This window comes from Delphinus delphis, chromosome 1 (genome assembly GCF_949987515.2).
Source record: "Delphinus delphis chromosome 1, mDelDel1.2, whole genome shotgun sequence".
NCBI lineage: Eukaryota > Metazoa > Chordata > Mammalia > Artiodactyla > Delphinidae > Delphinus > Delphinus delphis.
Genome location: NC_082683.1, coordinates 28,024,545 through 28,051,148, shown reverse-complemented (window position 1 = coordinate 28,051,148; position 26,604 = coordinate 28,024,545). Strand labels below are relative to the sequence as shown.

Genomic DNA, 26,604 nt, shown 5'->3' with positions numbered 1-26,604 from the left:
ATACTCTGTGATGACCTATATGGGAAAGAATCTAAAAGAGTGGATATATGTATATGTTTAACTGATTCTCTTTGCTATACAGCAGAAACTAACAGAACATTGTAAATCAACTACACTCCAATAAAAATTTAAAAAGAAGGAAGAAAAAAAGAAAAAAGACTGATCAGGAAAAAGAAAATGCAAACAAAACAGAAGAACAAAAAATATAGAATGGAATAAGGAATTATGAACCATATGCTAATAAACCTGAACATACAGATGAAACTGAGAAAATTATAGAGAAATATAAAAAATCCAAATTGACAACAAAAACTTGAATAGACCAATGAGCATTACATAAACCAAAATGGCAAAGACATGCCCTTAGAGGAATTTTGAAAAATAAACTGAATTAAAAGTTTTATAGTTTGACTACACTTTCAGAATATAAGTTTTATATAAATTGTTCCACAAAATGGAAAAAGAATAGAATTTACCTACTTCTTTTTCTAACAATGATTCCAAAATCAGATGAGAATTCAAGGGAAGAAAATTTTTCACTTTTGATTATAGATGTAAAAACAAAACAAAAACTAAGTAAGATATTAGCAAGCCAAATCTAACAGTATATATATATATTAACAAAGGTGTATCCAAGGGATGCAAGAACCATTCAATGCACTTCACAACATTAACAAAGACAGATTAGTAAGATGACTATATAGAGAAATCCAAAAAAAAAAAGCATTTGTAAGTTTAACACATAAAGAAAAACTGATGGCAAACTAGGAAGGTAATATCCTTAACTTGATAAAAATTATATATCTAATCCAATAGTGTGTATATATATATATATATATATATATATATATTTAAAAGTCACGATTAATTAGTATTTCATCAAGGAATGCAGGGATCGTTCAATATTAGAAAAATCCATCAAGGTATTCTGGCAAATGAATAAGGATAAAAATTACATGGACACACACACAGAAAAGACCACTTAATAACATTAATCATTTATTTAATGAGAGGAAAGGGGAAATTTCTTAGTAAAAACTATCAACCTTCTTTAACTCGGTGTTTAAAATTGCTCTACAGAATGGATATACACAGTTCTACACTTATTCTTGCAATATGTAAGGGTTTTTATGTCCCTACATCACCGCCACCACTTGGCATTATCAATTTTTCTAATTTTGGCCAGTCTTAAGGATGTAAAGTGACAGCTCTTTTATAAAATCCCATGTTCATACATTTGTTACCCTTTTGGGCTCCTCACCTATGAACTATCATTCTTTGTTTTCTTTACAATTCAGCAGTTTTTGTATATTCGAGGCATAAATCCTTTGGTGGTTTTACACAGCATCTTCTCTGAGCTTGTCATCTGTTTGTCGTCCTTTATTGACAGATATGATTAATCACTAAATACTTTATAGCTTGCATAGCTACTGTGAATAGTATCTTTCCCTTTTAATTACATTATCTAATTGGCTATTGCTCTTGTGGGAAAATGCCTGAAGTTTTTATAAACTTATTTTATAGTAAACTGCCTTAAACTTATTTTTAATGGTATGTTGTTTCTTTTGGCTTAATTTTTATTTTTGGCCTCGTGGCATGGCTTGTGGGATCTTAAGTTCCCTGACCAGGGATCGAACCCGGGCCCACAGCAGTGAAAGCATGGAGTCCTAATCACTGGACTGCCAGGGAATTCTCTCTCTTGGTTTTTTATAGATGTTCCTGAAAATCTGAAAATAATGACTTAAATATGAGTTTTACTTCTCACTTGCCAACATTGATAAGCTGTTTCTTTTTCTTTCCTTATAGTCTGGATCAGAACTTCCAGTTCTATATTAAGTAGTAGCATGATACTGGGCATAGCAGGTCTATTAGTTAGGATACTGGTTTGGCTACTTTAGTAGAGGCCAAATAACAATGGCTTCAGTAAGATGGAAGGTTCTTTCTTTTTTCTGTGAAGGTCTGAGGTAGCAGGCAGTTCAGGAGATAAGTGGCTGCTCCATGAGATTAATGTGCTTAAGGTACGTTGCCCTTTCCCACACAGACAAAACTGGTTTGCCACGACCACTGGCTATGTTTACATTCTGGTGCATGGGAAAGAGGAAATTAGAAGAGGAGGGTGGGCTCTTTCCTTTTAAGGATGTGGCCTGGTTGTTATTTATTTCTGCTTCCATCCCACTGGTCAAAACCTAGTCACTTGTTTACACCTAGTGGCAAGACAGCCTGGAAAATAGAGTCTCTTACCAGGAAGCTACAGGGGTTCAGAATGTGGGGGACGGGGGTTCTGTAATGAGGAAGAAGGATGAAGATGTATATTGCACAGCTGTCTTCTTCCTATGTGGTGTATATAACCATTACCAAGTAAAAGAAATTTCACAGATTAAGAGTTTCTCCAATTAAAAAAAAAGGGCTTCCCTGGTGGCGCAGTGGTTGAGAGTCTGCCTGACGATGCAGGGGACGCGGGTTCGTGCCCCAGTCCGGGAAGATCCCACATGCTGCGGAGCGGCTGGGCCCGTGAGCCATGGCCGCTGAGCCTGCGCATCTGGAGCCTGTGCTCCACAACGGGAGAGGCCACAACAGTGAGAGGCCCGCGTACCGCAAAAAAACCAAAAAAAAAAAAAAAACAACTACATCACATGCTCTTCTTGTATCCATTGATATACCATGTATTACTTCTTACCTTCTTCAATGCAGTGAAGTGTATCAATGGATTTTTGTAATGTTGATTACAGTTCATATGCATATAAGCACATGAGTGAAGAACTTACGATTTAGTGTATATAGTATTTAGTTTTTCTAAGTATTTGATTCAAATATATAGAACTGATGATGTTGGGTATTATGTTTTGCACAATCTGAAGCACTGAACTTAGTGAAAATTCAGGCTGCAGTGCGGGAATTAGCACTTATTTAAAATTTTACTATATGTCTAGAATTTTCATATAAGTAAAAAATAGCTGACATTTGAAAATCTACCGTGTGCCAAGTTATAAATAGTTATTATTATTCTCACTTCATGAGAAAACTGAATCACAGAGAGGTTAGGTAACTTACCTAAAGATATACAAACAGTAAGTAGAAAGACTAGGCTCTGAAGCTTCCGATCTTCCCACTCTGTAACAATGCCTCTCAATTATTAGTTTTTCAATGATGATAATAAATTATGATGATGACAGACAAGAGGAGTTGGGGGTATTATTGCTTAATTCTTTCCTAAAATTTCAACTCAGAACCATAGCGAACTTTTCTATTTGCATGGAAAATTAAAATTTGAATTTACTAGAAAAACTGGGATTCATTTACAGAATTTCATTTTACTTAAAACTTTTTGGGAAAGTCCTATTATACAAAATTAGGAATGCCACAGGGCACGTAGATAGAAACAATCTGTGGAATTTGAAGGTATATTTGCACAATACCAATATAGCTCTACAGTCTAAGGAAAATGCCACTTAGTCTCACATTCCCAAATTAAATATGTATTTATACTTAAGAATGGATATATTCTTTATTCTAATTTCATGATTTCAAAATGATTCAAGTTGAACGAGGCAAGCTTTGTGAATCTCAAAAAACAAAAGTCTGCCTGAAATGAAATATATACATGATACTTGATACTTCTAGCTTTCAGGGCTTTGAATATAGTTAATAGATTAAAAATCAGAACAAGTCTTTGATGGGAAAAAAAAATTTGAAAAGATTTTGCAGTGAAACAGTATGTTTTCTGGACTGAGTAAAAATCAAACAATTTTCTGAAAAATGCTCTCTTTCTTTGTAATATGCCATCTGTTGGGTCATACATACCAATAGGGTCAAACAGGAAAAAATATTTAAAATTCTTTCAAGACATAACAAAAAGGAATAATTCACCCATCAAATACAAATATACTGTTTTATTCTAAGGGAATACTTCTGTGGTTTCTGCAAGGTGAAAACCCAAGTGTTTAAAAAACAAAAAAGAACAGAATGGATAATTTAATGTTTTCTCTTGTTTGATATTTTTTCTCCCCTGGGGGGGAAAAATGTAATTTAACATAATTTTAATAAAATTTTAAAAAGCAAATAACCAGACACACATATCAATGGCTATGCTTATGAGGAATGACCAATAATTAATATTTTCTTTTACGAATTAATTCAGGATCTGGACAACTGTGTGGACTAACATGCAATGGACATCCTGGTACAGCCATTTACCTGGATATTGGCTGTTCTCAATTAAAAGATACAGATTTTTTTTTCTCTCTAGTGTTTTACAATAGTTTACTATGTCATATATTTGTTTTTCTACAGAAGGGGAAATATTAGTGTTTATATAAACCATAAAATTTGTATAGTGGGGACTATTACACCTGATGTTTCTGGATAGTTTATTGGCAGACTTATCAGACAATCCAACTGTTTTTCCTCCATATCAAACAAGGTCTGGAAGTAAGAAGTTTTCCAGTCAGAAATGACAAACACAGATGGAATTAATCATACAGAACTGGGGCAGATTTACTTCTTTCACATAGTTCTTGGTAACAAAAACAAAATTTGTTACAGGCAGAGGGACAGAACCGTAAGTACACAATGTCAAAAGGCCTACTTTTAAATTTTTATTGTAGTTAAAGAGTTTATTTATTGAAAAAAACCCCAAAAAACAACCTGTCACCCCCATCTGAAAAATGGGACATACTGTAAAGTCTTTCAAGGTTAAAGTTTCTAGGAGGCTTTTTAGACTTCTCTCATTTCTATTAAAGGGTCAAATTAACCTCAGCTAACGAAATTCCGTGATTGGCCAATATCATAAACGCTTTGATTCAAAATTTTGTGGGGAAGAAACAGAATGGAGACGAAGAAGAAGGATCCATATGCCAAACACACCCAGGACTTGCAATCCTCAGAGAACTAAACAGCTAGAGTCTGGAATAATGCTATAGAAGACCTGCTCGTGGATATGAAAGACAGTCAGTGTCTTTGTATCCTAACCCCAAAATCCTATTTTCGAGTTTCTTTGGGCAACAAGCTCATCTTCCAAATGCTTTATATAGGAATATACTAGGACCTCTTCTACCATAATTCTGATAGCTAAGTAACACTGTGTCTTTGTGGAATCACCCACAGGCTTGCCAGAGTAAGGAGAGAGACTCTTTCTGAAATGACAAGGGCCTCCAGAAACTGGTGCAAAAGACAAAATGATAGGAACTATCTGGGAAACAGGAAGATAAAACAATGGGAGAAAAGCTGCCATTTGGGGATAAAATGGAAACAAAAGGAGAACCCCCATTTCTGTGTACCACAGCTCATGCTGTGAGACAGCAGCAATAAAGGCTGACACCCAGAGAAGTGGGCATTTTAGTGGGTTTTCTGCAAACGTTTCAAGACACTTGGGGTCTAATGGGCTCCACAGATTTTCTGTGTGCATAATCATTTTGCAGAGTTTCAGCCCCTTGAACTTAATTTACCCACATCCAGACCCACAGCTGAGAAGGCTAGACCCAGAAAGTGAAAGGGACACATTACTGCATGAACAGCAGTGAAGGCCTTTTCCTCTGATTTGAGGGACCCCATGGCAAAAGCACCAGAGGCTTCTATCCTTCACAGAATTGGCTTGGCAGTGAAAATCAAAATCAAGACCACTTCACTCTCTACCTTTTAAAAAAAGTTGAATATTTTTATTGGGTCTTCAAGTCTGGGTCCCACAGTCCTCATCTGATGCCACTCTTAGCTCCGAACTGATTTCTCCCCTGACTTTTACATAGGGCTTGCCCAAGTAGCCTACTGCAGCCAAGGTTTCACTCCAAAGCTACCTCTCTAAGGTCTAAGGTTACTATGGTAGAGTTTTATACAACAGTTTTCCTTAAAAATATTCCACAATTTGTTATTCCCAAACAAAATAAGATTATGCACCACTCAGAGAAATTGGTTAGTCATTCTGAAGATGTCTAAGAACTATATCACTGCCAAAGAACAACATTTCTCAGTTCATATTCTTTCCTTCAATTTTCATTTGTACATCCACACTGTGGTTCACGAGTCGTCTGTTTTCCATTATCTTATAATCAAGTCAAGAGGACTTGGACTTATAGATCGTTTTCCAAAGCTGGATGCATTCACAGTTTGGTGCATACCAACGTGTATGAAAATAGGAACCCCACTTCCACTTTAATCTGATAATTCAACATCAGAGTCTTCTGATTTGGCTTTGGCAAGTTCTTCGTGTACCTCCCTCACCATGAGAATACGTGTTAACATGGTGTCCAGGGTCCCAGGGTCTATTGGAAACGTGGAGTACCACATGGGGCTATTTGGAACACAGGAGCGCTCAGGTTGAAGGTAAAACACATCATTCCTCTGCTTCACACTTTCAGAACTATCCACAGGAGAAAAAAAGAAAAAGAAAGAAAATTGGGATCAGAGAGTATAGGAAATATGTAACTACTCTTTAAATATAATGGCTCTCAACTTTTCCATACTGCGACTAATAAACAATGCACCCACAGATATAAACAAGTTTACAGGCATTTATGCTCCAGGAGCAACCTGTAACTCTGTATTTTTTCTCCCACACTCAAGAATCACACTGGATTGAAAGTGAGTATAATGTTAATAGATGACAAAGTGTAAATCTTTCAGACTTTAGTACTTAAAACATTACCAGGAGTAACAAAAAATTCAATTCACATGTGACACTATGGCTGAGAACCACATATCCTCAGTGCCCAATATCCTGGAATGAATCCCAAGAGCACTCAATACACATTATCAAAGAACAAACCCAGTGATTATATTTCTTTGAGAAAAAAATGCTTTAGTGTGGATCTTACAACTCTTTAAAGTCATAAAGTTTCTGTAAGAAAAACACCACTCAAAAAATTTCAATTCTTTAAAAATAAATTGCTTTCCTATTTATAGAGTTAGTACTACAACTTTTCCCCTTCTTTTCTATATAAATAATAAATTCACAGCAGTTTAGATATCACATAAAGTTGAGTAACAGTTGTAAAGATCAAACAATGGCAGCGATTCTTACTTTTCAAGAGATTTTTGGGAAAAAAATTTACCAAGGTGAAGCAATTTGTTTCTTGGTTCAAAATCCAGGCAGATATGAGAATGGGGAAAAAATAAAATTGTAAGTAAATCCTTGTTTAGAGTTACAGACCAGCTACCTTTCTGAAATCTATAGTATTTTAACTATTTTTTGCAGTGTGTTATATCTAGTTCAGAGGAAAATCACTTACCATTTGGACAGGTAAAACTCATAAAGTCGGACTGGGCATCTTAGTGGGTTGTCAGTATTTTCTGCCATCTCCACACCCACTGGAACCTCATCATCTTCGCTTCGTTTCCTCTTGCCAACAGTTAGTTTATCTTGAGACAGGAAATTATAATCAAAGCATTAGAAAAGTCTTTCTTCGAGTCTTAAGACACCCAATGAGCTTTGCTTCTAGTCACTCCCTCTCCCTTCCTTTCACTTACTCACTCGTTCAACATTTATTGAGGACCTATGGAGGCACCAGATTAGTGCTGGGTTAATCAAACAAAGTCCCTGTCCTGTAAAATTTATGTTTCCCTTCTCACCAAAGTGGAGGCAGCATGACAAAAAGCATTGATGCTTGAGAGTACGTCTCAATTCTGAGCCTGAATTTAAGAGATTTTATTAGGCATAGGGTTGTTAAGCCACAGCAAAATAAAGAGAAAAAAGGGTTCCATATGTTCTTCTATAGTAGAGATCAAGACAGAAGTTGATCTCTTTCTCTGAAAATATTTCTCCTGTGGGGCACCCGTGTCCACTGGGCATCTGTTTAAGTTTCTTTCATTTGCATAGTATTATGAGAAATGAAATCTTTGCTGGGAAAAGAAATTCTCAGTAAGTTGACCATTTGATAAGGAAAGAGCAAACCCTTTTTCACCAACAGAATTTTGCAGAGGCCAAGGATTATCAGAAAGAAGCCGGGGTGAGACTTCCCTGGCAGTCCAGTAGTTAAGACTCTGTGCATTCCAATGCAGGTGGTGCGCGTTTGATCCCTGGTTGAGGAGCTAAGATCCCACGTGCCTTGCGGCCAAAAACCCCACCAAAACATAAAACAGAAGCAATGTTGTATCAAATTCAATAAAGACTTTAAAAATGGTCCACATCAAAAAAAAAAAAAAAGTCCACATCAAAAAAAAAATCTTAAAAAAAAAAAAAAAGTGGGGGGGGGAGCTTCCCTGGTGGCACAGTGGTTGAGAGTCCGCCTACCAATGCAGGGGACACGGGTTTGTGCCCTGGTCCGGGAAGATCCCACATGCCGCAGAGCGGCTGGGCCCGTGAGCCGTGGCCACTGAGCCTGTGCGTCCAGAGCCTGTGCTCCGCAACAGGAGAGGCCACAACAGTGAGAGGCCCGCGTACCACAAAAAAAAAAAAAAAAAAGAAGAAAGAAAGAAGCCAGGGTGAAGTCATGGAAGGTAGTTTCTTTCCCACTTTCTCCATTGAATTTTCAAGAGAGTATTAGGTGGATCTGAAAACCTGAGGAAAAAGGTTTTCTTGTTTTTTTCTTATAGATACTTTTAACAACTGATCCAGAACTTTCCCCAGCCTCCTGTATTAGTTATGACTTAAACAAAAGTCATCCAGTTTTCCATTTAAAGACTACCTAAATAATTTGCTAGCTGCTCATTCAGAAAAAGAAGCTAAATTTATTACCAATCTGGTAAAGCACCTAATCAGAAAACAGAGAAATGTTGCCTCCTTGCCTCTGCCTCCCTGAATTAATATCAATTAAGAGCATAAAATGGGCTATATATAAACACAATAAAGGAAAGAGGACATGGACACATGGTGAAAAAGCAAGATAATCTTAGTATTTTATAAAGTAAAGGAGCAACTGAGAAAAAAGTTAACAACGATGAACATCACAATTATTCTTTACAGATTTTAGTTTCAGTAATTTAAAATTCTCACATTGAAAACATATACTCCACTCTTTTCCCAAGGAAGTAACAGCTTGATTTGGGGAATTTTAGAACTTACAATTTTCTTCAAAATTAATAAATGTAATTTCTAGTTCCATAATAACATTAGTTTTTTAAACATTAAAAACAAACTATTACTTAATAGGCTGTTTTTGGAATGCAAGACCATAAACCTTCTAATAAAACAGTCACTGCTGATATTATTCTACTGTGTATGAAGGCAGTATACGCTAGGTCAGGTTTAAGTTCCTTCATATTTTGACAACGTTAACTAAGACGGAGCACTCTGGTAAAAAAAAAAAAGTTTTAGAAACAGTAGATGTAAAAGTTAAGCAAGTTCCTTTTAACTAGGAATTGACCTATCAGTTGCCTCTAAATCAGTGATTCCCAACCTTGGCTTTATATTTAAATTCCCTGCAAAGTTTTAAAATGCAGATTATCTGGGCTATAGACCAATTAAATCAGAATTTCTAATTTAAAAGCCAATAAAACAGGACTTCCCTGGCGGTCCAATGGTTAAGACTCTGTGCTTCCACTGCAGGGGGCACAGGTTCAATACCTGGTCTGGGAACTAAGATCCTACAAGCCATGCAGCACAGCAAGGAAAAAAAAAAAAAACAATAGAAGTGATTCCTCTAATTTTGAGTTGAGCCTTTAACCTGGCCCTGACAATAAAGAAAAGCATTTAAATGTTAAAGCTATACTCTTCCATGTCTAGAATTTGCAATTACTCTTCTGTAATGTGTCTATTTGAATATTAATAAATTGACTTCAAATAGCAATCTTACAAGAGGGGGACAAGATGGCAGAGTAGGAAGATCCTGGGCTCATCTCCTTCCATGAACACACCAAAATTACAACTACACATAGAGGAACTATCCCTGAGAAAGACCTGAAGACTGGCAGAAAAGATTTTCCACAACTAAGGATGAAAAAAAAATCCTCACTAAGATGGGTAGGAGGGGTGGAGATGGTATCTGGCCAGGACCCATACCTCTGGCGCAGGGATCCACAAGCAGGGAGGAGATCAAAACTGTAGAGGTCCTCCTGAGGAGCAAAGGGTGCAAACCCCACTGAGCTCCCCAGCCTCGGGGGAACCATCACCAGAAAGACAAACCCCCATAACAACTGGCTTTGAAAACCAGTGGGACTTATGTCCAGAGAGCTGTAAGAAAATGAAACTCCACTCTAAAGGGCACATGCAAAAACTATCTTGCTCCAAGTCCCATTGCAGAGGAGGTGGTTTGAAAAATACCTGGGTCATACGTAAAGGAGATTCATTGACTGATTTTATGGTGTGTGCAGGAGAGTCAGGGATCTTTTGTAATTTTCTCTGGTTATGTAGCCACTGGGCAACACCAGGATTTTTTGTTCACCTTCTACACCTAGCTGGTACAGTGCTGGTAGGCACCATTTATGACTCTCCACATCTCACCCCAGGTTCACCTGCAGATCCACCCCAGTTGACACTCCTCCAAAGCAACTCCATACGCTATCATACTCAGCAGGTGGCTTCAGCGAGCACTAGAGCCCAAAGCATCCCACCATCCTGCCACTGCCAGCAGGCTCCCTCAGCTGGTACTGGAGCCCCTCCAAAAGCAGCTCCCACCCTAGGAGATGGCCCCGCACACCAGAGTACCTGCAAGTCACAGCTGGGCATTATAGCCAGCTGTGCCAGGGGTCAGCCCTGCACACTAGCACACCCACAGCCATCATGGCCCAGCCACAACAGGAGGGTACATGCAGCCTTGTGCTACTGGGCCTCATAGGATACCTTTTACATAAAGCCATGCTTTTAAGAATGGGAGATGTAGCTGATCTATCCAGTACATAGAACCAAACACAGAGAGCTAGGAAAACTGAGGAGACAAAGGAATTGTTCCAAAGGAAAGAACAAGACAAAAACCTCAAAAAAAAAAAAAAAAAAAAAAGAACTAAACAAAATAAAGATAGACAATCTACCAGATAAAGAGTTCAAAATAATGGTCATAAAGATACTAACCGAATTCAGGAGAAGAATGGAGGACCACTGTGAGACCTTCAACGAAGGGATAAAGAAAATAAAAAAGAACCAATCAGAGATAAAGAATACAACGACTGAAATGAAAAATCCACTAGAGGGAATCAATAGCAGATTAGATGAAGCAGAAGAATGGATCAGTGACCTGGAAGAAAGAGTGGTAGAAATCACCCCACTGTAACAGCAAAAGGAAAAAAAAACTGAGGATAGCTTACCTCTGGGGACAACATCAAGCATACTAACATTTGCATTATGAGGACTCCAGAAGGAGGAGAGAAGAAGAAACAGAAAACTTATTTGAAGAAAAAATGACTGAAAACTTGACTAACCTGGAGAAGTCATCCAATTTCAGGAAACAGAGAGTCCCAAACAAGATGAACCCAAAGAAACCCACACCAAGACACATTATAATTAAAATGTCAAAAGTTAAAGATAGAGAGAGAATATTTAAAGCAGCAAGAGAAAAACAACTAGTTACATATAGGGGAGCCTGCATAAGACCATCAGCTGGCTTTTCAGCAGAAACTTGACAGGCCAGAAGGGAATGGCATGAGATGTTCAAAATACTGAAAGGAAAAAATTTACAACCAAGACTACTCTATCTGTCAAGATTATCATTCAGAATTAAAGGAGAAATAAAGTTTCCCAGAGAAGCAGAAACTAAGAGTTTATCATTACTAAACTGACCTTACAATAAACATTCAAGGGACTTCTTTAAACATAAGAAAAGGCCATAACTAGAAATATGAAAATTATGGAAGAAAAAAAATCTCAATGTAAAGGCAAACATATAGTAAAGGTAGTGAATCAACCACCTATGTACCTAGTATGAAGATTAAAAAAGTAGTAAGATCATACAATCTATAATTATTAAAGAATATACAAAATTTTTAAAAAGTAAAGTATGTCAAAAACATAAAAGGTGAGGGGGGGAGTAAAAATGTAGTACTTTTAGAATGCACTCAAACTTAAGCAACCATCAACTTAAAATAGACTGCTATATACACAAGTTGTTATGTAACAGCCTTATGATAACCACAAACCAAAACCCAATAATAGATATACATACAAGGGCTTCCCTGGTGGCGCAGTGGCTGAGAGTCCACCTGCCGATGCAGGGGGCGCAGGTTCGTGCCCGGTCCGGGAAGATCCCACATGCCACGGAGCGGCTGGGCCCGTGGGCCATGGCCACTGAGCCTGCGCGTCCGGAGCCTGTGCTCCGCAACGGGAGAGGCCACAACAGTGAGAGGCCCGCGTACCGCAAAAAATAAAAAATAGATATACACACGAAAAAGAAAAAAGAATACAAACATAACACTAAAAAGCCATTAAATCGCAAGGGAATAGAGCAAGAGAAAAAGAAACAGACAAGAACAATACAACCAACCAGAAAACAGTGAACAAAATGGTAATAAGTATGTACCTATCAGTAATTACTTTACATGTAAATAGACTAAATGCTGCAATCTGAAGACAGAGGGTGGCTGACTGGATACCAAAATAAGATCCATATATATGCTGCCTATCAGAGACTCACTTCAGATCTAAAGAAAACACACAGACTGAAAGCAAGAGGGATAGAAAAAGATATTCCATGCAAATGGAAATGAAAAGACAGCTGGGGTGGCAATACTCATATCAGATGAAACAGACTTTAAAACAAAGAGACAAAGAAGGACACTGCATAATGATAAAGGGATCAGTCCAACAATAAGAAGAAACACTTGTATATATGTATGCATCCTACACAGGAGCACCTAAATATATAAAGCAAATATTAAGAGACATAAAAGGAGAAAGTGACAGTAACACACTAACAGTAGGGGACTTTAACACTCCACTTACATCAATGAACAGATCATCCAAACACAAAATAAATAAGGAAACATTGGCCTTAAATGACACATTTGACCAGATGGACTTAATAAATAGTACATTCCACCCCAAAATAGTATAACATTCTTTTCAAGTACACATGGAACATTCTCCAGGATAGATCACATGTTAGGCTACAAAACAAATCTCAATAAGTTTAAGAAAACTGAAATCATATTAAGCACCTTTCCTAACCACAACGGTACCAGGCTAGAAATCAATTAAAAGAAAACCACTGGCAAAAACAAATATGTGGAGTCTAAATAACACGCTACTAAACAACCAATGAATCACTGAAGAAATCAAAGAGGAAATCAAAACATACTTTGAGACAAAATCTATGGGATGCAGCAAAAACAGTTCTAAGAGAGAAATTTATAGCAATATTGGTCTACCTTAGGAAACAAGAAAAATCTCAAATAATCTAACCTTACACCTAAAGGAACTAGAAAAAGAACAACCAAAACCCGAAATTAGCAGAAGGAAGGAAATGATCAAGATCAAGATCAAAATGAAAATAAATGAAACAGAGACTAAAAAACAATAGAAAAGAGCCTGTCCTTTGAGAAGATGAACAAAATTGACAAACCTTTAGCCACATTCATCAAGAAAAAAAAGAGAGGGCCCAAATAAATAAAATGAAAAATGAAAGAGAAGTTACAATTGACACCACAGAAATACAACAGATCATAAGAGATTACTATGAACAACTATACGCCAACAGATTGGACAACCGAGAGGAAATGGATAAATTCCTAGAAACATACTATCTTTCAAGACTAAATCAGGCAAGAAATAGAAAACATGAACAGTAATGAAACTGAATCAGTAATCATAAAACTCCCAACAAACAAAAGCCTGGAACCAGATGGCTTCACAGATGAATTCTACCAAACATTTAAAGAAGAGTTAATACCTATCTGTCTCAAGCTATTCCAAAACATAGAAGAGAAAGGAACTCTTCCAAACTCATTCTACAAGACCAGCATGATACCAAAACCAGACAAAGACACCAAAGAAATAAAATTATAGGCCAATATCGCTGATAAACACAAATGCAAAAATCCTCAACAAGGTATCAGCAAACTGAATTCAACAATACATTAAAAGGATCGTATACCATGAGCAAGTGGGATTTATCCCAGGGATGCAAGGATGGATCAATATTCACAAATCAACATGATATACCACATTAAGAAAATGAAGGATACAAAGCACAAGATCATCTCAATAGATGCAGAAAAAGCTTTTGAAAAAATTCAACATCCATTTCTGATAAAAACTCTCAACAAAGTGGCTACAGAGGGAATATACCGCAACATAATAAATGTCATGTATGACAAACTCATAGCTAACATCATACTCAATGGTGAAAAGCTGAAAGTATTTCCTCTAAGATTGGGAATAAGACAAGGATGCCCACTCTTGCCACTTTCATTTAACATGGTATTAGAAGTCCTAGCCATGGCAATCAGATAAGAAGAGGAAATTTTAAAAATCCAAACTGGAAAGGATGAAGTAAAACCACCACCATCTTCAGAGGACATGATACTGTATACAGAATATTCTAAAGACACTACCAAAGAACTATCAGAATAAATAAATTCAGTAAGTACATTTTACAGGATACAAAATATGCAGAAATCTTTTGCATTTCTATACACTCATGACCATCTATCAGAAAGAGAAATTAAGAAAACAATTCCATTTACAATTGCATCAAAAATAATAAAACACCTAGGAATAAATTTAACCAAAGAGGTGAAAGACCTGTACTCTAAAAACTGTAGGACACTGATGAAAGAAATCAAAGACAACACAAATAAATGGAAAGATACACCATGCTCATGGATTGAAAGAATTAATAGTGTTAAAATGTCCATCCCAAAATAACTTACAGATTCAATGCAATGCTATCAAAATACCAGTGGCATTTTTCACAAAAATAGAGCAGATACTTCTAAAATTTATATGAAACCACAAAAGACCCCAAATAGCCAAAGCTATCTTGAGTAAGAAGAACAAAGCTGGAGGTTCACACTCCCTGACTTCAAACTACAGTTGACCCTTACACAACACAAGTTTGAACAACGTGGATCCACTTATACATAGATTTTTTTCAATAATGAGATACTACGGTACTATACAATCATGGCTGTTTGAATCTGCAGATGTGAAACTGTGGATAAGGAGGGCTGACTGTAAAATTATATGCGGATTTTGGACTGTGAGTAGGGTTGGTGGCCCAACCTACGTATTGTTTAAGGGTCAACTGCATACCACAAAGCCATAGTAATCAAAACAGTATGACAGTGGCACAAAAACAAACACACAGATCAATGGAACAGAATAGCTTGCCCAGACATAAACCCATGCTTACATGGCCAATTAACGTATGACAAAGGAAGCAAGAATATACAATGGGGAAAGGACAGACTCTTCAATAAATGGAGTTGAGAAAACTGGACAGCTACATGGAAAAGAATGAAACTGGACCACTTTTTTCACATCATATACAAAATTAAACTCAAAATGGATTAAAGACTTAAACGTTAAGAACTGAAACCATAAAAGTCCTAGAAGAAAACACAGGCAGGAAACTTTGACATCGGTTTTAATAATATTTTTTTGGATCTGTCTCCTCAGGTAAAGACAACCAAAGCAAAAATAAACAAATGGGACCACATCAAACTAAGAAGATTTTGCATAGCAAAGGAAACCCTTAACAAAATGAAAAGGCAACCTACTGAATGGGAGAGGATATTTGCAAATTATATATCTGGAAAGGGATTAATATCCAAAATGTATAAAGAACTCAGAGAACTCAATATCCAAAAAACAAACAAAAAATGCAATTAAAAAATGGGCAGATGATCTGAATAGCCATTCCCAAAGGGACATACAGATTGCCAACAGAAACAGGGAAAGGTGCTCCACATCACTAATCATCAGGGAAATGCAAGTCAAAACCACAATGAGATAACGCCTCACCCTTGTCAGAATGACTATCATGAAAGGGACAAGAGATATCAAGTGTTGGCAACGATGATGTGTAAAAAGGGGAACACTCATGCACTGTTGGTGGGAATGTAAACTGGTGCAGCCATTGTGAAAAAACAGTATGTAGCTTCCTCAAAAATTAAACATAGAACTACCATATGATCCAGCAATTCCACTTATTGGTATTTTTTACCCAAAGAAAACAAAAACACTAATTCAAAAAGATAGGTATGCACCCCTATGTTCACTGCAGCATTATTGATAATACCCAAAATATGGAAGTGTCCATCAACAGAATGGTTTAATTCACTCAGCTATAAAAAAGAATGAAATCTTGCCATTTGTGACAACATAAAGGGTGTTATGCTAAGTGAAATAAGTCAGTGAGAAAAAGAAAAATACCGTATGATTTCACCCAAATGTAGAATACAAAAAATAAAACAAATGAACAAACAAAACAGAAATAGATTCACAGCTACAGAGAACAAATTGGTGGTTGCCAGAGGGAAGAGGGGTGGGGGATGGGCAGAACAGGTGAAGGGGATTAAGAGGAACGAACTTCCAGTTATAAGATAAGGCACAAGGAGGTAACATACAGCATAAGGAATACGGCCAATAATATTGGAGTAACTTTGTACAGAGACAGATAGTTACTAGACTTATCATGGTGATCATTTCATAATGTATTTAAATGTCAAGTCTCTATGTTGCACACCTGAAACTAACATAATATTGTACATCAACTATACTTCAATTAAAAAAAAAGAATGAAAGAAAGGAAACTTAAAAACTCCACCACACACCTGGTTCTGTCTCCTGCTTTTGTGAAGGTGGGAAGAACCTCAGATATGTCATCTTGGTACTGTACTTCAGAGTCCTGGTCCGTCTCATCACATGGGCAAAGGAAAGCTTCAAGTGCTCAGTAACATTCTTTAGTTGAAAGTATTTGGTATTGAAGAAAAGGAGGGTGTTCAAGAGGACGATTGGTGAGTAAGCGCCCAGCTGTTTGCACTCCCACAAATGCTCTTCTTCAATGCGAGAGAACATGTAACCTGAACAGAAGAAAGGGGAAAAAGAAACAGTCCTAAGCTCCTGCTAAATGGGACTAAGTAATTTCTCTAATCCTCAGACAGGAAGATACTAAGGAAAAGACTGTTCCTCTCTTTCTCCCTCTTCCTCATACAGAAAAATAGAAAAAGCACTGCAAAGAAAAGGGCAGATGATTCCACTGAAGCAGACACTGTGAGCACTCGCCTGAAACAGTTTTAATCTATTGTTATTTTAGACCAGGGGCTGGTAAACTTTTTCTGTGAAGAGCCAGATGGTAAACATATTAAGCACTGTGGGCCATGAGGGCTTTGAAAACAACTTTGTTGTTGTAAAAGATAAGGAAGTGTAGACAATACATAAACAAATAGGTGTGGCTATTTGTAAAATTTATTTATAGAAACAAATTTGAATTTCATTCAATTTTCACAGGCCACAAAATATTTTTCTTTAATTTTTTTTCCCAACTATTTAGAAATGTAAAAAATATTTTTAGCTCATGTACTATACAGAAACAGGCAGCAGGCCTGATCTGGCCCGTGAGCTGCAGTTTGCAGACTCCTGTTTGAGATCATTCTGTTTACTGTTAACTGGTTCAGTTTTATTTGTCTAATATCTTTAGAGGACAGATAGAGCTCTCTCTCCCTCCTATCTCTTCTTATTTTAAATTTATATTAAGAGCGATTGCTTCACGATAACTTATCTGGATTTTGCTTGAAAATCAGAGGTCAGAAAAAAAAAAAAAAGTATACTTTTAAATGCACCTTCCTCATGATACCCCGTAAACACAGGTCTTTCCTAACGTTCTCTCCCCAATCCTCTTTGTTGCTGCTTCTGCATTCTATTCCTGGAAGGCTATCCATGAACACAGATTTATTACTTGCAAATCTATGTCTCTAGCCCCCTATTTGAATGCTAAATGCATCATGCCACCGCACTGCTCATAATGCGTCAAAGGTGCCCTGTAGCTCAACAGAAAGGGCACACATTTCTGGGCATCACATTTAACCTCTCCATTCATAGCCAAGGAGCATGAGACCAGGAGTGAATTAGGGACTTGTCCAAAGACATATGGTCACAGACAATTCAAGGATGAAGACTTAACTCTCTTTAACAACCAGTTCAGGGTACTTTTTATAAACTATTGAAAAAGGTCCATTGCTAACAGAGTCTAAAAGTAGCATATGTGCCAGCTACTGATACCATGTACAACTTTACCAAAACTACCAGATCAAAAATGGTTTCTAAAAAGTAAATGTAACCTTCAGTTGTTTTTTATATTCAATAGTTAGTATCTATTCATGTACTGTATGGAAGGTATAGTTTTACTAAAATAATTGATAATAAACCAAAGACTTTCTCCTCAAAAGTCCAAATATGTTATAAATCAAGACAAATATAAAATGAACAATTTATAAAAAGAGAATCACAAAACAAGCAATTTAAGAAGGCATATCATGAAAAGAATCAAAATATAATCATCCTACCATTAGGAAGTATTGTAGGTTCCCATATTTTCAAGAGTTTGGTAAGTTCAATCATAAATCTGGAATAGGGCTCAGTAAAAATGTTATCTATTCTACCATTTTCAAACAGGTACTACAAGAGAAAAAAATGGAAACATATATGTTGATACAAAAAAACCCACAAGTTTTTAAAAAGAATATTTTTAGGAATATAGTTTACCCTTAGTTTTTATCCTTACAATACTGTGAACCATTTTAAGGATACAGTTAAAACACCAGAATTTAAGCTAAAGATCCTTTTCACATGAATTAACATTATCTTGAGCACTGAGCTTGTAAGGTAAGGTTTTCTATTTCCTTTTAAAAACATGAATGGTATAAAATAATTATAATAAGTACCCTTTAGTTAGTTAATAAAACTGATATACTAAAAATTGGTCCTAATTCAAATTTCTCAAATCATTTTTCTAATTCTCAGTGTCTGAGGTGCGCTCTTAGCAGTTTTTGTTTGTTTTTTAGCCTAGTTATAAGATGACTTCCTGCAAATAATATAGTTATCTAGTGTCAGATAACCTGAGGCTATCCAAAATTTAAAACTATTTATTTGGAGGCTTCTAACCACAGCTCTCAACTCTCTGCCTCACAAGCCAGCCTTCAAAAAGTTCAAGTCTAATTATATGACTTAAAAGTATGCTAATTATAACCATCAAGAATCATATCACAGGGCCTTCCCTGGTGGCACAGTGGTTAAGAATCCACCTGCCAATGCAGGGGACATGGATTCAAGCTGTGGTCCAGGAAGATCCCACATGCCGCGAAGCAACTAAGCCCGTGTGCCGCAACTACTGAGCCTGTGAGTCACAACTACTGAGTCCATGTGCCTAAAGCCTGTGCTCTGCAACGAGAAGCCACCACAATGAGAAACCCGCGCATCGCAATGAAGACTAGCCCCCACTCGCCACAACTAGAGAAAGCCCGTGCGCAGCAACAAAAAAAAAGACCCAATGCAGCCCCCCCAAAAAAAATCACATCACAGAATGGGAAACACGCAACAGTTTGAGTAAATTACTGTTAAATATTTTGACGGTGCAGGTCAGGTCAGAGTCAAGCACTTCAGAGAAATACAATGAACAGAACAAGAGAATAACACAAAGTAGCATAATTATATGCTAAAAATCTTTCAGTGTTCTTTTTTGTTGTTGTTGTTGATACGCGGCCTCTCACTGTTGTGGCCTCTCCCGTTGCGGAGCACAGGCTCCGGACGCGCAGGCTCAGCAGCCATGGCTCATGGGCCCAGCTGCTCCGCGGCATGTGGGATCTTCCCGGACCGGGGCACGAACCTGTGTCCCCTACATCAGCAGGCGGACTCTCAACCACTGCGCCACCAGGGAAGCCCCTAGTGTTTTTAAGATCTGGTATTTTAAACTTATTTATCTATGGCTATCTTGGTTTCCTGCTTTTTGATCTATGTATGACTTGCAGTAAATTTTTATTTCCACTTAAATTTATTCCGGCTAATAAAAATTACACACCATTTCAACGTGCATTTTTATAGGCCTCTTCAAAGGCAATTTATGATTGTATCGCCAGATTACAGTTTTGTTGTTGAAAAGTATTCTTCATTTTCTTTATTTTAATAAAGTTATTTTCACAACTTAAAAATATTATATCCTCATTATGGAAAGAGTTTAAAATACAGAAAAGGTGGAAGAAAGATATACTCAAACTCACTACACAAAGGCAACTACTGGTAACAGTCAGGAGTTATTTCAATCTTAAAAAACATTTCCTTTATGAATACACAGAATTGAGTTTTGTACCTTTACTCAAATATGAGTACCTATAAAATACATGGGTTTAAAAAAAAATCACTTCCCCCTTAGATCAGAAACAAGATAAAAATGCCACTTCTACTGAACATTGTACAGGAAATCCTAGCCAGAGTAATCAGGTGAGAAAGAGAAATAAAAAGTATTGAAATAGGAAAGGAAGAAGTAAAACCATCTCTATATGCAGTGACATGAACCTATATATAGAAAATTCTAAAGTGTCTACAAAAAAACTAGTTATTAGAGCTAGTAAATGAACTTGGTAAAGCTGCAGAGTATAAGCAACACAAAATCAGTTGTAATAAACAATCCAAAGAGAAAATTAAGAAAATTCCATTTACAATAGCATCAGATAGAATAAAATACTTAAGAATAAATTTAACAAAAGAGGTATGTGATTTACACGCTTAAAGCTACATAAAACTGCTGAAATTAAAGAACACCTAGGAAAAACACCTTGTACTCATGGATCTAAAGACAAAATTGTTAAAACAGCAATATTCCCCAAAGCAATCTACAGATTCAATACAATCCTATCAAAATCCCAACGGTTTAGTTTTTGAAGAAATGGAAAAGTTGATCCTAAAATTGATATGAAATTGCAAGGAACCTCGAATAGCCAAAAGAATCTTGAGGAATCACACTTCCCAATTTCAAAACTTACTACAAACCTACAGTAATCAAAATAGTGAGTACTACCATAAGAATAGCCATAAACCAATGTATTAAAAACTGAGAGTCCAAAATAAACACATGCATATTTAGTCAAACGATTTTTGACAAGGATGTCTCCTGTCACCTATGTCAAATCACCTATGTCACTTCTTTTGTGAACTGCTATTTATGCCTTTTTTGTGCATTTATCAATAAAATGCACCAACCTCAATTCCTCTTATTCTAACAGTCTCAGTTTAACTTATAAAAGGCTTATATGACCAAGACTTTTAAATCAGGGTCAGTAGTTCATTAAGGAGAGAGTATACGAGCAATACCAAACAAACAATATACACTATAAGTTTTCAGCTTAATTCACAAGTTCTATCAGAATTATTAAAAATGCAATAGATTTTGTAACAATTATTGAATTTCGTACCTGCTGAATTCCAAGGCACAAGTATAAGATACTGTCTGGATCATACTTTTCACCATTTGGTCTCCGCACTTCTTGAATAAACTGGCATAAGCCTAAACTCAACTCAGCAAAAGTGCAGGACAGAATATCTTCCTTCAGCTTGATAGAGCGGACTGTGGAAAGGTAGAAAACATCTGAAATACTAACTTATAGAAAAATAATAACATTACTCAACTCACTGAATAAACACTGACTACACTGCCCCAGGTATTGTGGTGTACACTGGTGAATACATGGATTAAAGACAGATCCTGATCTCAAGGCTTTTTTAGGTAAAGAAATAAAGACAATGAAGCACATATGACGTAACAGGGTGCTATGACAGGGGTTTTATCTAAATAAAATTCTATGAAAAAAAATAAGGGCCATCTAACAGACAGGGAAGGGTCATGTTAGATTCTGGGAGATGTGACAGGTGGAGAAGAATTAAACAAGTGGAGGAAGAATTCCAATTTGAGGATATAAAAAGATTTCCCGAAGTATACTCCACAAAATACTAATCATGTGAGAGCTCAAGAAAACTGGGTTTCTAAGATCTGATAAATTTGGAAAACAGCAGTATGTTATACCTGCCTCTAAAGAATTCACAATGTTTTTTTAACATATTAAAGGCTCTGGAGATTTCTGCAAAAAAAAATGCTGTTTAACTTTCTTTAAAGTCATATTTATTTGAATAAGGAACACTTTAAGTAACATATAACTTCATGCCTTTGAAAATGCCAGAAAATATAGTATGTGCTCAACCACAAAAGTGAAAAGGTTCAGGGGACTCAGGTGAACAGCGGAAAAGAAAGGAGGGCAGATGCGGGCAGATTATGGTAAGCCTCATATATTACATTAAGAGTTTGAAGACAACTAAGAACTGAATTAGTTTTAGGCAGGAGAGTTATCTAATTTGACTTGTAGAGATCTTACTGCAACAGACTGGTCCACACTGTGGGATGAGTTGAAACACTCTTTCTAGTTACTGCTTTTCTGCATTTAGAAAACACTGCATGTTTCCAAAGATACACTTGAGCTCCCCTGAGTTGGTTTTGCAAATTGAAATAGGTGATTCATGAGGGCAAGGACCATGTCTGATCTTTTCACCTGAGTGCCTACAACCATGCCTGATACATGACAGGTATATTCAGTAAGTATTTTTTTTGGATGAATGAGTAGCGGAAATGAGTAGGCATCCCCTGTGGCTACTGCATTTAGGCTTGGTGGTCTAATACAATATTACTTCTCCATTTTCACTACCCCTCCTTTTTTCTTTCTTTTTAAATTTTTATTTTTTTAAATTGAAGTACAGTTGACTTACATATCCACCGTTTCATTTGTTTATTTTTTGGCCACGCTGTGCGGCATGCAGGATCTTAGTTCCCCAATAGGGGACTGAACCTGTGCCCCCTGCTTTGGGAGAACAGAGTCTTAACTACTGGACCACCAGGGAAGTCCCTACCCTTCCTTCTTTCTTAAAAATGTTGTGCCTCAAACTGGAAGGTGAAAGGCCTAGTAAACTCCCATAACAGGAGTATATTTATATCACTTTGGAGCAGAGAGATTATACTTGATCTGTGGGAACTCAATGAGTCAGTCACAGACCACAGCAGCAACTAACTGCTCCAATAATGAGGGTAGACTGAGGCAAAGCCAAGAGTGCATGCAATCACCCAGGTATTAGAGAGAAGGTATAGTTGGAAAGGGACAAAAAAATCTAGTTACAAGGACATATTCATTCCTGCCCCATCTCATCCCACAAAGATTGTATAAGTATCTTATATAAAACACAGATAATAAAAAAGCAAAATACAAACTGAAAACAAAGTTTAGAATAGAACGATCGGGGAAAAAAGAAAGCTAATGATTAGGGTTCTAAATTTATACAGGGTTGCTCTATTTGAACTGTTTATTGGGTTCCAAAGTTTTTGGCACCAAAAATGAAACCTGCAATCATGGTCAATCATATACAACTCCTTGATAGGAAAAATTCCTACAGTAACAGCAAGGCTTTTCCAGGTATTCTTCTTAACAACAACAACAACAACAAAAAGTGTTACACTGGGTTCCACACTGATTATTCTACAAATATAGGGCTCAAGAAGACAGATTTGAGTTACTTGCATAGTGTTAGAAAAAGAAACAGAATTCCTTATATTTGCACAAGAAACTCATGATCAGAAGATACAACCTTAACTTTATAACAAGCTCTTTAAAATTGGGAGTGGATATTAATTTCTCTTTCTAAACATAAACTTCAAATTTTAAATAATTTTAAATATTCCATTTACAAATTTAAAATCAACAATGATATTACAAGCAATTCAGATCACAAGGAGAGAAATTTTACCTCTACAGCCTGGCTCTGAAGATTCTTGAGAGAGTGCATGGTCTTGAGCACTTCCTAAAGGGTCAGAACACGGGCTAGATGAGGCATGTTCAACTCCTGACAAAGAAAGAAAAATTAATGAGAATAAATAAAGATGGGGAAAAAAATTAAGTAAAGCCAAAATCAAAGTTTTATGGGATTTCTGACCTACTATTTATCCCTTTTGAGTAGATTTATGACTTAATCTGTATTCCTCCCACCCCCTAAATCAAGACACAAATTCATGCCGTGTATTTACCACTTTTCAGATCCCCCTGCTCTTCCTTGGCATTTTTCCACTGAACCCAGTTCTTCCAGGCATTTACCCCATACATGTATTTCAGTGTCATCCCAGACACTGAGCACCCTTGAAAGGCTCCTTGAATAAGACTCCTGGGCTCCACAGACACTACAGACTTCTTCCGTCCCTGTAAGAATTCCAAAAATTTACAGAATATAAAATTTAGTTTCAGAGCTTTAAGAATTGGGATTCTCAAAGACAGAATGGGCATAAATTTACAGAAAATGCAATTTAGTATTAGATCCCAAAGATTCAGAGCTCTTAGAGCTAGAAAGAGCTTAGTCATCTAATCCAATCCATATGAGAAAAGAAAAAAAGAGAAAATTGAAGTGTAGAAGGTAATATTTTAATAATCACTAACATTTGGGTATTTACTATGTTCCGGATGCTGGACCCACCCAATGAGGTATGAATAGCAGTTATTACCACTCAGGTCTATTTAATGGAACATACGAATAGATGGCTCTAAAAGAAGCCTCAATAAATTCTCTAACTACAATGGAATTCAGCTAGAAATCAGTAATGAAATAGTGTTAGAAAAATCCTGAAAACTCAGAAATTAAACAACACATGTTAAGAAACCACAAATGCGATTAGAGAATATTTTGAACTTAAGTAAAAATGAAAACAAAACGTATCAAACTTTATGTAATAGTGCTAAAGCAGTGCTTATAAGGGCATTTACAGTATTAAAATGCTTCTATGAGAAGTGAAAGAAGTCTAAAATCAATAATCTAGCCTCTGTGTTAAGAAACTAGAAAAAAGACTTCAGTAAAACCCAAAGTAAGGAAATAATAAAAAATAGAGCAAAAATCAATAAAAAGAAAAGATAAAGGAAAAATCAATAAAATGAAGAGCTGGTACTTTTAGAAGGTTAAAAAAACATGATAAATCTCTAGCTAGAATGATCAGGGATAAAAGAAAAAAGACACAAATTATCAACACCTGACCCCACACATATAAAAAGAATAATAAAACTGTGAACGTCATCATGACAATAAACTAGACAGCTTAGATAAACTGAACAAATCTCTTGAAAGACACAAACTAACAAAGCTTGCTCTAGAAGAAATAGATAACCTAAGTAGCTAGAGAAATTCAATTCATAGTTTAAAACCTTCCCATAAAAAAAAATCCAGACCCAGATGGCTTCACTGTTGAAGTCTACCCAAGAATTAAGTAATTATATAAACTGTATTTCAGAAAATAGAAGAGGAGGAACACTAACTCACTTATATTACTATTATCCTGACAGCAAGGCCAGATAAAGTCATCACAAGAAAACAGATCAATAGCTCTTTTAAACTGAGACACTTAAAACCTTAACAAATATTAGCAAACTGAATCCAGCAACGTAAAGAAGAATGAAAACATCAAAAGAAAGTAGTGCTCATCCCATAAATGCAAGGTTAGTTTATAATTTAAAAAATTAATGTATTTCACCACTTTAAAAGACTCAGAAAAGAAAAAACAGATGATCATCTCAAGAGATCACCTGACAAAGTTCAAAACACAATCAAAAACACTCTGAGCAATTAGAAATAGAAAGGAACTTCCTGAACTTGATAGAGGTCATCTATGAGAAACATATAGGTAACATCATATTCAATATTGTAAGGCTGAACACTTCCCTAAAATTGGGAAGAGGCATGAAGGTCTGCACTCATTACTTATATTAAACATTGTACTAAAGATCCTTGTTAATGCAATAAATCAAAAAAAGAAAGAAAATGCACTAAGATTGTAAAGGAAAAAGTGAAACTGCCTTTATTTACAGATAATATGATTGTGTAGGTAGAAAATCCTAAGGATTTCAGTTGAGCAAAATCACCGTATATAAAATCAATATTCAAAACCATCTCTATTTCTATGTCAATGAAGAACACTAGAAAAGGAAATTTAAAAATAACGCTATTCACAACAGGATCAAAAATATATTAAAATACTTATTAGATAAATTTGGTAAAGTATAAGACTTGTAAAATGAAAAATACAAAACACTGTTGGGAGATAATCTGAATAAAGGTGAAAGATACCATCTTTATGGACTGGATGGCTCAAAGTTGCTAGGATGTCAATTCTCTGCAAATTGATCCATGGATTAAGAACAGCCCCAATCAAAATTTCAGCAGACTTTTTTGTAGAAATTGACAAGCTGATTCTAAAATGTATATGGAAATTCAAATAAATCCTTTGAAAAAGATGAACAAAGATGGAAGACCTACACTCCTATTTCAAGACTCACTGTAAAGCTACATTAATCAAGTCAGTTGGTACTGGTATAAAAATAGACATGTATATCAATGGAACAGAATAGTTTCAGAAACAGACCAAGACATATATGGTCAGTTGACTTTAACAAAAGTGCCAATGTAACTGAAGGGGAAAAGACAGCGTTTACAAAAGTGGTACTAGAACAACTGTATATCCATACACACAAAAAAATGAAATGTGATGCCTTAACTTATACATAAAAATTATCTCAAAATGGATCACAGAAAACATAAAAGAAAATTATAAAACTAGGAGAAAATGTAAGAGAAAATCTTAATTACCATAGTTAAGTTAAGCAAAGATTTTTAGATGGGATAATAAAAAGCACAAATTAGAATAAAAACTGATAAAGTAGACTTCTCAAAAGTAAAAAGTT

The 26,604-nt window shown here is 36.1% G+C and overlaps 1 protein-coding gene across 2 annotated transcripts in view; it reads right to left on the bottom strand.

Annotated features, from left to right (window-relative positions):
* Positions 1-3,339: 3,339 nt before the first annotated feature.
* The window catches only part of ZMYM4 (zinc finger MYM-type containing 4), a 174,644-nt gene continuing 151,379 nt past the window's right edge, over positions 3,340-26,604 (bottom strand). The window contains exons 24-31 of one of the 2 annotated variants that reach the window (XM_060019103.1): positions 23,913-24,081; positions 23,636-23,731; positions 21,265-21,416; positions 18,364-18,475; positions 16,633-16,881; positions 10,937-10,972; positions 7,221-7,350; positions 3,340-6,352 (exon numbers count right to left, since the gene is read on the bottom strand). In XM_060019103.1, the coding sequence (XP_059875086.1) occupies positions 6,145-6,352; positions 7,221-7,350; positions 10,937-10,972; positions 16,633-16,881; positions 18,364-18,475; positions 21,265-21,416; positions 23,636-23,731; positions 23,913-24,081 (1,152 nt within the window). In that variant the 3' untranslated portion in view covers positions 3,340-6,144. The remainder of the gene's footprint in view (positions 6,353-7,220; positions 7,351-10,936; positions 10,973-16,632; positions 16,882-18,363; positions 18,476-21,264; positions 21,417-23,635; positions 23,732-23,912; positions 24,082-26,604) is intronic. The other variant, XM_060019111.1, reaches the window with a different exon arrangement.